This window comes from Astatotilapia calliptera, chromosome 7 (genome assembly GCF_964374335.1).
Source record: "Astatotilapia calliptera chromosome 7, fAstCal68.1, whole genome shotgun sequence".
Lineage (NCBI taxonomy): Eukaryota > Metazoa > Chordata > Actinopteri > Cichliformes > Cichlidae > Astatotilapia > Astatotilapia calliptera.
In genome coordinates, this window is record NC_137428.1 from 13,877,752 (window position 1) to 13,890,137 (window position 12,386).

At 39.6% G+C, this 12,386-nt stretch overlaps 1 protein-coding gene across 1 annotated transcript; it reads left to right on the top strand.

The window, feature by feature from the left end:
- The first annotated feature begins 4,149 nt into the window (after nt 1-4,149).
- bcl7a (BAF chromatin remodeling complex subunit BCL7A) lies at nt 4,150-11,066 on the top strand. The gene is made up of 6 exons (XM_026173059.2): nt 4,150-4,322; nt 7,657-7,738; nt 7,897-7,993; nt 8,916-9,065; nt 9,895-9,998; nt 10,206-11,066. Exons 1-6 carry the CDS (start codon nt 4,231-4,233, stop codon nt 10,278-10,280), a joined length of 600 nt encoding a protein of 199 aa, XP_026028844.1. The 5' UTR covers nt 4,150-4,230; the 3' UTR covers nt 10,281-11,066.
- The last annotated feature ends 1,320 nt before the right edge of the window (nt 11,067-12,386 follow it).

Sequence of the window (12,386 nt, forward strand, 5' to 3'; positions counted from 1 at the left end):
CTTTAATTCGTTCATGTGTTTTTTTTTCTGTTTTCGTTTGTTTGTTTTTATAAACCACAAAATAACAGCAAAGATTGTAAAATAGTAACATAGTAATGCAGAATCTCCACAAAGTGAGTGAAATGACCATAAAGCAACAACAGAGAGATAGAATTGTCTATTAAAACCTCAAAGATATTCACTTACCTATAACGAGAGACAACCGGACCATACGAGAGTCAGAGACAAAACAACTGGTGAGGAACCATTTGAACTTTTTATTGGTGTCAGGTCCATCCATGTTAATGAACAGTACAGCACAGACATTTAATAAGTTGCTTATTCCATTCTGTAATGTAACTTAAAGGACATATAAGTGTTTCTTAGTGTGCTCTGGGCACAGTGGGTATAAAGAGGTACAAGAGCATAAAACAACGTTTATTATGAAATTATTATGAAATATGTCTTCATACCAGCAGTTATGATATAATGACATTTATAATAATGATGTACCTTAATTGAACTACACAGCAATATTACGGGCCATTTATGAAATTAAGTATACTGCTTACACAGGGTGAAGTGTCAACACATACTTTATTGTTCCATAATCCAGCTTCCAGTTAATCTCGATACCTTTCACAGCCACAAATATAGCTAAACTGGTCCCAAACCTTTAACCTGTACCACAGTATATGAACTAAAAATGTAAACACCAACGCACATAGCAAGAAAATACATATTTTAAAATGTTAATGAATTAAATTAAACTTGCTAATTAATGTCAATAATGATTTTTAGTGGGCTAACTTGATTCCAATAGCTTGTAAGCACATGAAGGAAAAGCCAAAGATTAAATGCTAAAAGTTAAAGAAGGAAGAATGTTATACAGAGTTCGTGGAGGAGCTGAAGTATGTGAAGGAAGAGACTATTAAAGAAAAAGTGGAATAGTCAGGGAAATGAAGAACACAGACAGGAGTACTGGGAGGCTAGGTGTATGGCAAAAAGAGATGTGTCAAAGGCAAAGGCTAAAAGCTCATTGTGAGGCTGGACACTAACAGCCTCACAATGAGCTAAGGATAAGGGAACTTGTGAGGATAAGGGAACTTGTGAGGATAAGGGAACTTGTGAGAGAGACTGAGCTGGAAAGGATGTGCAGCAGTGATTTGTCACATAGTAGGAAAGATGTGTTAACAAGTGATGAGAGTATGGTGAGAAGATAAAAAGGAGTACTTTGAGGAGCTGATGAATGAAAAAATAATAATAGAGAGGGCGATGGATGGGAAAATGATATCAGGAAGTCCAGAGGATTAGTAAGGAGGAAATGAGGACAGTGAGGACAGTGAAAAGGGAGTTTGTCCAGATTTAATTCCAGAAACAAACAATGCACATTTACTGACAGTGGGTATAACAGACAGTTTGCTGGGAATAATACAAAACATTTTTATACAAAATCTGAACAAGTTTAAAGTGTTTTAATTCCAGAAAATCTCAGGTTTTAAACATCTATCACAATGGGCAGTGCACAAGAGAGGTGACGAAAAGAGTGGCGACACAGTTGAAGATTCACCCCTGTTTGGTGTGATTAAGAGGGGCAGGATTAGAAATGAGAACATCAGAGGGACAGCTCGGGAGTTTGGAGACAAAGTTCAAGAGGAAAGCCTGGGGTGGTTTGGAAGTGTGTAAATAGGGCATAATGTATATATTAGACAAAGAACGTTAAATATGGAGCTGCCAGGCAGGAGTAATAGAGAAAGATCGCACAGAGTCGCACAGAAAGAAGACATGCTGAGGCCTGGTGTGACTGGAGAGGATGCCAGGGATAGGATGTGATAGAGGTAGCCCAATACACTTTAATGACTCCTAAAATGAAAATAGAAGAAGACTTGTTTTTGCTGTTATTATTATTATTATTTATTTATTTTTGATCATTATAAAACTTAAAACTGAAAAAAAAAGTTTGATAGTAAGTCTTTGTCCATTTCTTCAGGCCAAGCCCATTCTGCAGTTTTGAATTACACCTGCAGAGGGCCACATGGTTCTTTTCTAACAACCACTAACTTTATCATTAATTATGGTTTTTCTCCGTTTGCTTTGGCACAAACTTCACACCAGAAACATCATTCTCACTTCTTAGTGCAGTTCTAAAATCAGTAACACATTTCCCCTACCACACTAGCCTGTCTGAGTATTTTTATACACACTGCTATTATTTCTACACATACTAAACTACATACACTTCTAGAGATATTTGTTATGGTGTTGATGCACTTCTCACAATGACATTTTACAACTTATGAAAACAGTTTATGTTTCTTAGTCAGAACCTTAGGTCTGTCACTTTCCTGAATACTGTCCAGCACTGCATTAGTGTTTACAATCAAGTTATTTCAAATTGTTTTCAAATATGTAAAAATGAGCAAATACAGTCACACACTCTTGGTGTTAGCAGTGAAATTGTCCTTCGGGTGAAAGCACGTTCTAAGAAGAAGTTTAGTTGAAACACACAGAAATACATACAGTCCTTTGTCCTTTTGGCACGGGTAATTACATGCATATACTATACATATAGATCCAACGGCCACTTTATTAGTTGCATCTTACTAATCTCAGCTTGGACTGCCTTTTGTCTTCAGAACAGGCTTTAATTCTGTGTGTTATAGACTCAACAAAGTGCTGGAAACATTCATCAGCAATTTGAGTTTCCTGTTCTTAGCTGACAGGAGTTGCACCTGGTGTGGTCTTCTGCTGTCGTCAAGTCAAGTCAAGTCAGCTTTATTGTCACTTCAACCATATACAGTTAGTACACAGTGAAGCGAAACAACGTTCCTCCAGGACCAAGCTGCTACATGCAACATAAATTTACAACATAAATTAACAGAAAACACTAAACTAGCTAACTAAGAGGCCTAGTTAGCTGGCTAGCAGAGACAAGACAGACTGACCTAACATAAATTACAACATAAATTAACAAAAACTAACTATCTAACTATCTAAGGAAGACTTTTTCTTTTTGGTTAACAGACAGCAGACAACAAAGTGCACGTGCAAATGTGCAAACAAGAGCAGCAAGTGACAGTGTGACAAAAAAACACAACGTAACATAATAATAAGGTTTTGTGATGATGAGTTGAGGTAGTGGAGGAACAGTAAACATTCCTTAGTGTAGCAGCAAAAATTAGGAAGTAAAGAAGTTAGTGCAAAAAGTCCAGTAATAATATTGTGCAAAAGAGCATTTACAGGTTGGTGTGTACGATAGATTGGTGGTGTAGGTCAGTGTGTTTGCGCTTGTGTTGATTAGTCAGTCCAGTCTCAATGTTTTGAGGTAGTTGAGTTAAGCTGAGTGATAATGTGTGTGTGTGTGTGCGTGTGCGCGTGCGTGCGTGCGTGCGCGTTTATCAGTCCAGTCCCTTTTTGCTGAGGAGACGGATGGCTTGTGGAAAAAAGCTGTTGCACAGTCTGGATGTGTGTGCCCGAATGCTTCGGTACCTTTTTCCAGATGGCAGGAGTGTGAAGAGTGTGTGAGAGGGGTTGTTGATGTCATGATTAAGTGACATCAAAGACATGCAAAACAAATCCAAATAGACTCCACAGAGACACAATATAACTATAAAGAGATTTAAAATCTGTGACAGAAAGAGATGAAACCAAGGACAGAACAGAAGACACAAAATGACAACATGAGGCAAGCAGAAAAGAACACAAAGCTCCTGAGACATGCTCAAAATGACTGACGGATACAAAACAAGGCCAAAAGACACATAATGACTCCAAAGAAATGTCAGATGTTTGAAGGAGATGCACAGTGACAAATAGAGACATGGGACAGAACCTGCCAGAATGAAAGTGGTGTAATTTTGCTGTTGTTTTTCAGTCTTGTGTTAAGACGTGGGGGACATTTATACTCTTACTCGAGGCCAGTCTATGCAAAGTACTAAAAAACAATAATGAATCAAACAGAGTAAAAATATGAAATCTTCTTCGTCCTTTCCTCGCACACTCTCTAGTTTTAGCGTCAAGTTTTCTGGCTGGAGTGAAGTAGAGAACATCAGGCAGCTTGCAGCCTCTTTGTTCTCCTCCTGGCTCAGCAGGGAGACGGCTCTTCTGAGTGCAGCTGCAGCCTTCCGCCCCCCCCCTCCTCTCGCTGCTCTATCAACCCGCGCAGGCGCAATTGGCTCCTCTGTGCGCTCTACTGTTTGCATTGTGTCTGAGCTGCCGGCGAGCTTTAAAAATATTATACCCACCGCGGCAATGTCGGGCAGGTCGGTCCGAGCTGAAACCCGGAGCAGGGCGAAAGATGACATCAAGAGGGTTATGGCCGCTATTGAGAAAGTACGAAAATGGTAAGAGGAAAAGTAGAAAAAAAAGCAGGGTTCGTTATCTATCACGAGAAAGGCTTGCTTGTTGGGGGAGGAGAGGGAAGGAGCGAGACAGAGCGAGGGATGAAATTGAAAGAAAAGGACATTTTCTGAAGTGGATTTCACGGCAGATGTACTTGCAGCTCAGGTGCACCGGGGCGCACTAGTGCGGTGCACCACCCCGTCCATCGGCGGGCTAGCACGTTTAGACTACATGTAGCCGGCGTATTTTTCCACTGATTTTAACGGCAAGGGTTGAACCCAGAAGCCATATTTCGATGCAGTCACATGAAGCCATTGCTGCCCGCTGTTGAGCTCGTAGCACAGGCGGCGGTTTTTAGGATCGAAACGTCTAATAAGTCCGGACTTGGAAACAATTTGACGACGGCGCTCTTGAGTCGGAGCAGTTTAGTCCGTCTGGAGTTTTAAATTAAGCGCTTTGAGTCGCCCTTTAGGTCTGATAGAGACTGAGGCACGGTGGGGGTTGGGAGAGGGAAGTAGGCTACTGTAGTGCATGGCTGAACACGTAGTGACTCAGTCTTAACGTTTAACACAAGAAAAAAGCCTTTTATACACATTTGAAGGCTCCGATACGCCGATTTTTGTTATGATAGTATACACAATTTAGGTGTGAAAGCTTACTTAATGGCCAAATTTATTTATTTATTTTAAAAATAATTTATATACATACATTATATGTAATTCCCAGGTCGGCGTAGAGTTTTCGTGGTTTAATAATGTCCCTGATGTAACTAATATTGTGAAATTAAACTTAAATATGACTTAGGGCAGGGAAACTCATTTTAGTTAATACAGACCGGTTTGAGATATATATATATATATATATATACATATATACACACACATATATATATATATATATACACACACACATATATATATATACACACACACACACACACACACACACACACACACACACACACACACACATATATATATATATATATATATATATATATATATATATATATATATATATATATATATATATATATATATATATATATATATACACACACACACACACACACACATATGTTCATTTGTGAAAAAATCCAAATTGTGTCCCTCGCGTGTTTGTAGCGCTTCACTTTGGCATAATCACTTTGGTATAATTTTACAACTTTTAAATTGACCAGAATTTAAGTTTCAGTACCTAAAATCACAACAAGATGTTAAAAATCGGAAGGTCAAACTGAAGAATCAGAATTGAAGTATTTTTAAGTAATCGGCATTGAGTTATTTTTGAAAGAGTCAATAAAAACATCTTACTGGTTGTTAGTTTAGAGGAAAAGAAGAGCCAGTAAGATGTTTACCCCTCTCACTTTATAATTACCCAAGATTATTGGGTTACTGGCCGGATTACAGAGAATACTGACCTCTCCTTCGATTGATTAATCAGTAATGGATCCATAGAAAATGATTCAACAGACCACATTTCTCCCATATTAGCTTATTGCTAATATGAGTTCCCTGTTAAATTCATAATTGAACTGAAAATCGTTCTCCCCACACAGAAGATATTCAGGCTCGGTCATTTCTGAAAGACCTCCCTGAACCTTATTATCCTACCACAGCACTTCACTCTCAGGCTGCTGGTTTATTTGTGGTTCCTAGAATTTTAGACAGTAGAATTCAGAGGCTTCAGTTTCCATAAGTTCTCTCTCCTTTTAAGATTTTAAAGTTCAAAACCTTTCTTTTTTCTTTAAAATTTCTATTTAGGACTGGATCAGGTGACCCTGAACCATCCCTTAGTTATGCTGCAGTTGGCTTAGGCTGCTGGGGGCTTCCCGTGATGCACTGAGTGTTTCTTCAACATTCGTCTCTTTTTACTTTCTGTGTGTTTATACAGCCCGACTGTATTCAGTCATTAGGGAATATTCAACTCTGGTTCTTTCTCCCATAGTATATCTTTTGTCATCTCTCTCTCTCTATGCTCTTCACTTTCAACCCCAAGCGGTCAAGGCGGACGGCCGTCCCTCCCTGAGCCTGGCACTGCTGGAGGTTTCTTCCTATTAAGAGAGTTTTTCCTTCTACTGTAACCAAGTGTTTGTTCATAAGCGATTGTCTGATTGTTGGAGTTTCTAATATTGTAGCATCTTTACTATACAGTACAAAGTGCCTTAGGTGACTGATGTTGTGAATTGGTCTTAAATCTCTTAGAGTTTTTTGAGAGTTTTTTTCTTTCTTTTCATCCCCCCCCCCTCAAAACTACAACTAAAATGTAAAGTTTCTCAGCATTAATTAAAATAATAATGAACTAATTTACTGTTTCATTAATTTTCAAAGCCATTTTTAAAAGGCACCAATAATCCTGGTATCAACTTCACAACTCTTATTTATAGTACTTTTTTGTGCCTATTTTTAGAGCCTAACTTATTGCTTCATCGCTTGTTTTGTCAGATCAACAATCCCAAAGTATTAATTTCAATAGTATGAGGAGGAGAATACTGGCAAAGTATCTGATCTGAGAGGCTGAAAGTTACAGCGAGTAATGTGAGCTGATAAAAGGCAGTAAAAAAACAAGGTTGTGATTATTATTTATTTCTTTTTTACCCCTTTGCATTTTAAAGACCAGAGAAATGAGTAACTGAGAATACGAGTGTTCAGCATATGAGTGACTAAGCAAACCAATCGCAAGCTTTAACCTTTGGTGTTCAAAATGTCAGGTAACATAGGATTTCTTATTTTGTAGCTTCAGGTTACTATCAGAAATGTTTAAGACATTCAAATATTCACTGGAGAATGGTAAATGGCCTGTATTTATATAGCGCTTTTACTAGTCCCTAAGGACCCCAAAGCGCTTTACATATCCAGTCATCCACCCATTCACACACCCATTCACACACTGGCGATAGCAAGCTACATTGTAGCCACAGCCACCCTGGGGCGCACTGACAGAGGCGAGGCTGCTGGACACTGGCGCCACCAGGCCCTCTGACCACCACCAGTAGGCAACGGGTGAAGTGTCTTGCCCAAGGACACAACGACCGAGACTGTCCAAGCCGGGGCTCGAACCGGCAACCTTCCGATTACAAGGCGAACTCCCAACTCTTGAGCCACGATCGCCCAAGGATCATTTTTACTTAATTGAAACAGTGGTACCTTACCAACAACAGTTGGTACACTCTGTACTCTAAGAACATAACTGCTATACTAATCCAATACTTTTTTTTTTTTTAATTGTATTTTACATTCCTATAGCATCATTTATAGAGTGGCTACAGTTATATCTACACTGCTTTCACACTGGCCCAGAGCCCTTGAGTCAGTTTGGTTTTTCTGTGCCTTACAGGGAGAAGAAATGGGTGACTGTTGGAGACACGTCCCTTCGCATCTACAAATGGGTGCCAGTTACAGAGCCCAAATCAGATGATGTGAGTTCATTATCATCACCACCACCATCATCAAAATCATCAAAAGCTGTATACTGATTTATCCAAGCTCCGGGCTGTGTTTGTTCATCTTCCTTTCACTTTATTGCATGTTGGAACCAGTTTTACTAACTAACATTGCGCGTATTCTCCTGCTTCAGAAGAACAAGAACAAGAAGAAGGGCAAAGACGAGAAATATGGCTCAGAAGTGACGACTCCAGAGAACAGCTCTTCTCCAGGGATGATGGACATGCATGGTGGGTGTTTATGCCATGCTCCAAAAGCCTATCATCTGATATTCTGTCATAAACTGTGGAGTCTCCCCACAGCCACTACAATCCAAAATATAAAATGTATTTATAGTTGTATGATACAGCTTCACTTTACAGAAAATGGCAAAAAAAAGGAGAAAAGTAAGTGAAGCTGTAGGACTTCCAGGCAAGCTTGGGAAAGTGAGATAATGTATTCCAGGCATTTTTGGAAGGAAGTTCTTCCATTGGCTGAAACATTCCAGTAACCATACTTGCGTGAGTAACAACAGGCAAACCTTTATCCGGTCTGAACACGCCACCTATCATCTCAAGGCAAAAAAACAGAAAACAAAAAGAAAACCAGGCCCTGTGCTTTTTTTTTAATCAAAGGTTTCTAAACTGGAGGAAATGGTGGATTTGTTAGTGACTACTTTTGAGTAACACATTAAGTTGATTTGTTTTTGCAGTGAGCATTCCCTGCAAAACCTACAGTGTGTGTGTTCATGCTAATGAAGAAGCATGTCACCCAGTGTGTCTGTGTGGCTCATTGATGTGTTTTTAATAGTTTTATGGGGTTTTTTTTCCAAAGACAGCAGTGGTGCTATGACACAATAATTAGCTAGATTTTATCACAGAGATTACACCCTGATAATGATAAGCGGAAGAGAATGGATGGATTTTTTTTCTCGCCTTTTTAAAGTTCCCTGTTTTTCCTTTGCATATTGTTTTTTCTTCTGTTGCATTATCATGGCGTGAAAATTGACAGCGTAGACCCTTTAATACTCTTTGGAGTCATTCATTTAATTTTTTTTGATTATGAATCAAGTATTTATAAAAAAAAATATGAGCATGACACTTAATGCTGCAAACCAAAATCTGTTTGCCTTTAAAGTGACTGTGCAATACTTTCAATTTGTGTCTTTGCTAGATGACAACAGCAACCAGAGCTCCATCGCTGACTCGTCCCCAGTGAAACAGGAAAACAGTTGTAGCACCAGCCCTGCCCCAGAGCCCACCTCCACATCACACCGTGACAATGGTGAAGCCAAGACTGACCAGAGCCCAGACAGCAAGAGGGGTTAGGCACTTGCAAACACACTTCCAAATAAACAGACAGACACACATACTTTAAATGACAGTCTTATCCAAAGCTCCTCTAGCAGGTGGTGGAGTTGCATTGTCAGATGGGTGAGGAGCCCCTTCCTGTTTTTGTTTTTATCCTCAGAACAAATAGCATCACACTGTGAGAAGATTAAAATGACTGCTTCTACATAGTCAAACACTCATACGGGGACCACAGACACAGTGCAGCTGCCGTGCTGTTCCCCCCGGGACTTTAACCGTCAACCATCTTTTACCGCCACCCTCAATTCATCTTAATGCCAAAACCCCCTCTCATACATTCACATTCTAACTTACATATTATATTTTTGCATATCTCAATGTACTCCTCACAGCAGCAGTCTTGTGGGGGATTGAACCTGGAAATATTGCACCACGAATTTGAACTGAGTGCACAATAAGCAAAGATTAAACATGTTATACTTTTCAAAGAATAGTGTAATACATTCACCATTCAATTATGGACCACAGAAGTAAAAACATTACAAGAAATAAATCCTAGAATGAGGTAAACAGGCCAATGAGTGTGTCAGTGTGCGTCTATAGTCTTGCAACCATAACATTAATCAAACCAATTGTTTCTGAATTGATCATAAATAAGCTTCAAGAAAAAATGCCAAACACACTGAAAAGAATTGGTGTAACTCCAAAAGTGAAAACTGTAGATAAATTTGAGGGTGTTTTTGGCAGTTCATCTCTGTGACCACACTGTCATTAAAGTATAAGACAATTCAACAGGTATGTGTGCTCTTGTGCTGATCTATCATTGTCTTAACAATCTCCAGGTAAGAGCATCCCTTCATCAGAGACCTCAGAGAGAGCACAAAGTGCCAAGAGAGACAGCCTGTCCTCAGGGGAGAAGGACTCTTCAGACAGCAAAGCCACTCAGGTATGAACACATCTGTCTATAAAATTTGAATCTGTGTCATATGATCTGCTGTTGTAACCCCTAGAGGGAGCAGCTGAAAGAAGAAGAAAGTACATCCACTTTACTTCGCTTCTCAGACCCAGAAGATATCCTTTATATACAGTCTATCATATTACTATTTATTAGTCCAGAAAAATCCTCAATATTTTCTTTTCTTCTTGCCTGTAGGACCTAGAGGATGAAGCCCCACCCAGCAAGAAAAGCAAACTGGAGTCCTCATCTCAGGACTTTGAGGAGAGTTAAATGTTTGGGGCTGAGTCATTACTCTTCTTCAGCCTCCTGTCTCTTTCCCTTTGTCCTTCCTCCATTAACTCTAGATAATTTAGGGCTAATGGACATACTGGCTCTCCTCTCACTCCTGTTTTTCTTCCCTCACCTTCTCCTCTCTACCTAAACTAAAAGGGATAATGGACGTCTCCCACCCTTCCTCTCTCACTTTCACCCTAATGGCTGCTTCCCCTCCAGTTTGTCATCTTTGCCCCTGACACTCCCCTGTCACAGAGGGAGAATGGATATTACCTCTGTTCACTGGTCCCCCTCCGTGCTTCCTTCCAGTCCTCCACACTTTTCACTAATGCCAAGAGACACGCCGAACCTGGGCTGCAACCCCCTCTGTGAACAGGGGCAGCGCTGTCAGCCAAGCCACCACCAGGCCAGATGACAAACACTGACCTGCTTCTGTGACTAAAAGAGTTAACACTGGGATTAGGATGAGGTCAATCGCAGACACTGCTCTGAGACCATTTTTTAAACGTTTCACTGCTAAGGGTTTAGCTCAGGATAACTGAAGAGGCTAGCCTGGTCTCAGATCAGCGGCTGCGGGGGGAACCTCCACCCTAGGACCACGTCACTTCAATCCTCCCGATGCGCCTCCTGTTAGACTAATGTTCTATATTTGTTTAGGAAGTGTTTAGGGTTTTTTTCTCAGGAGGGTCAATGCACTGTTATGGTATGTCACAATCGATCACAGATAGATTTGCTGCTGTAGTGGATGTCTTTTTTCTCTATCCATGAAAAGTTCACCATTGACATATGTTTTTGTTTTTTTTGCTTTCAAAGAGAGTTTGTTTATGGTTCGTAGAGGAAGAATATGACAACGGTACTGGTTGAGATACACTCTTGGTTAAGTAGTAAAAACAGGCATAGCTAGCGTAGGTCCTGGAGGTGTGCCTTGAGTTGCTATGATTAAATACACGTTTTAGGTCAAGCAGGTTTTGAATTACAATTTTGGTGCCATGTTTTGTTTTGTTTTTTGCCTTACAATTATCACTAAATAGTTTTAGCCGATATTTATTTTTTACCTACAACTGTTTTTCATTTAAAAAGAATAGATGAACATTTTGGGAAATATTTGCTTTCTTGCAGAGAGTCAAACAAAAAATATGGCATTGTCACAGCCAGGCATTAGTTAGCTTAGCTTGGTATAAAAGCTGGAAAAGGGAAATGGCTGGCCTGGGTTGGTCTAAAATCAGTCAAATAAGAACTAGGAACACCTGTAATGTTGCAGCAACACACAAATCCACCAGGTTAAATTTCCTTGATGGGTGTCGCCCAAAGTAGGACGGGACAGGAAGTGGCAGAGGGAGAAGCTAGCCTAGCAGAAATAGTATTTGATTTTGGTTATTTTACTTTTGTGAATTTTTCTCTAGGGGGTCACAGCTTCTGTCAAAGACAGTCTGGCGCATAACTCCCTGTGAATGACACGACTTAAGTTTTAGATTTGTTTTTTTTTTTTGTTGTTGTTTTTGTCCAAAAGCTTTGGAGATGTTAGTAGGTGAAACTAGCTTACATGTTAACATGCTATTTATTATTTATTTACAATTATTATTTTTACTTTTATACTAGAATGAGACGAAGAAAGAGACGAAGTCCCTCATTACTTCTTGGCACATAAGAAAGTGTCTAACTGTCTCCTGCCATGTAATCGCGTTATATCGCATTATCATAAAACTCTCTGCAAGGAAGCAAATTGGCGTGTTATTCCTTTACACAGTTGGAGACTGGAATTTGAACACTACCCAGAAGTTAATTTAGTTTTGTCTTGTGAAAATGTTGCAATTTGTAAACTTCAGTCAGAACACCAGTTGTTGGTCTTTGTCTACTTCAGGTGTTTGTTTGTTTTTCTTTTAGCACCTTTAAGTAGAAATTGACCAATTTCCTGGACCGGTTTTCCCACCTGCTCCACCATTTAATCACTTCTCCTCTGTGTAAGTCTTCTGTGTATCACTACTTCTCTATGACCTACTAAAGTCTTTTAGCTCAAACATTGGTTCTAATCCTCCTTCAAGGTGCTGTCTGTTGGCTGAATCCATACACATGTGGCATCAAGCTCTTGGTTTTGTGCAAAGT

What these genes read in the sequence shown, in the direction of transcription:
- bcl7a (XM_026173059.2), top strand. Translation starts at nt 4,231, where the DNA reads ATGTCGGGCAGGTCGGTCCGAGCTGAAACCCGGAGCAGGGCGAAAGAT. An exon ending in ATTGAGAAAGTACGAAAATG is followed by an intron (nt 4,323 to 7,656) that starts GTAAGAGGAAAA and finishes TGTGCCTTACAG; the next exon opens with GGAGAAGAAATGGGTGACTG. An exon ending in AGGGATGATGGACATGCATG is followed by an intron (nt 7,994 to 8,915) that starts GTGGGTGTTTAT and finishes TGTCTTTGCTAG; the next exon opens with ATGACAACAGCAACCAGAGC.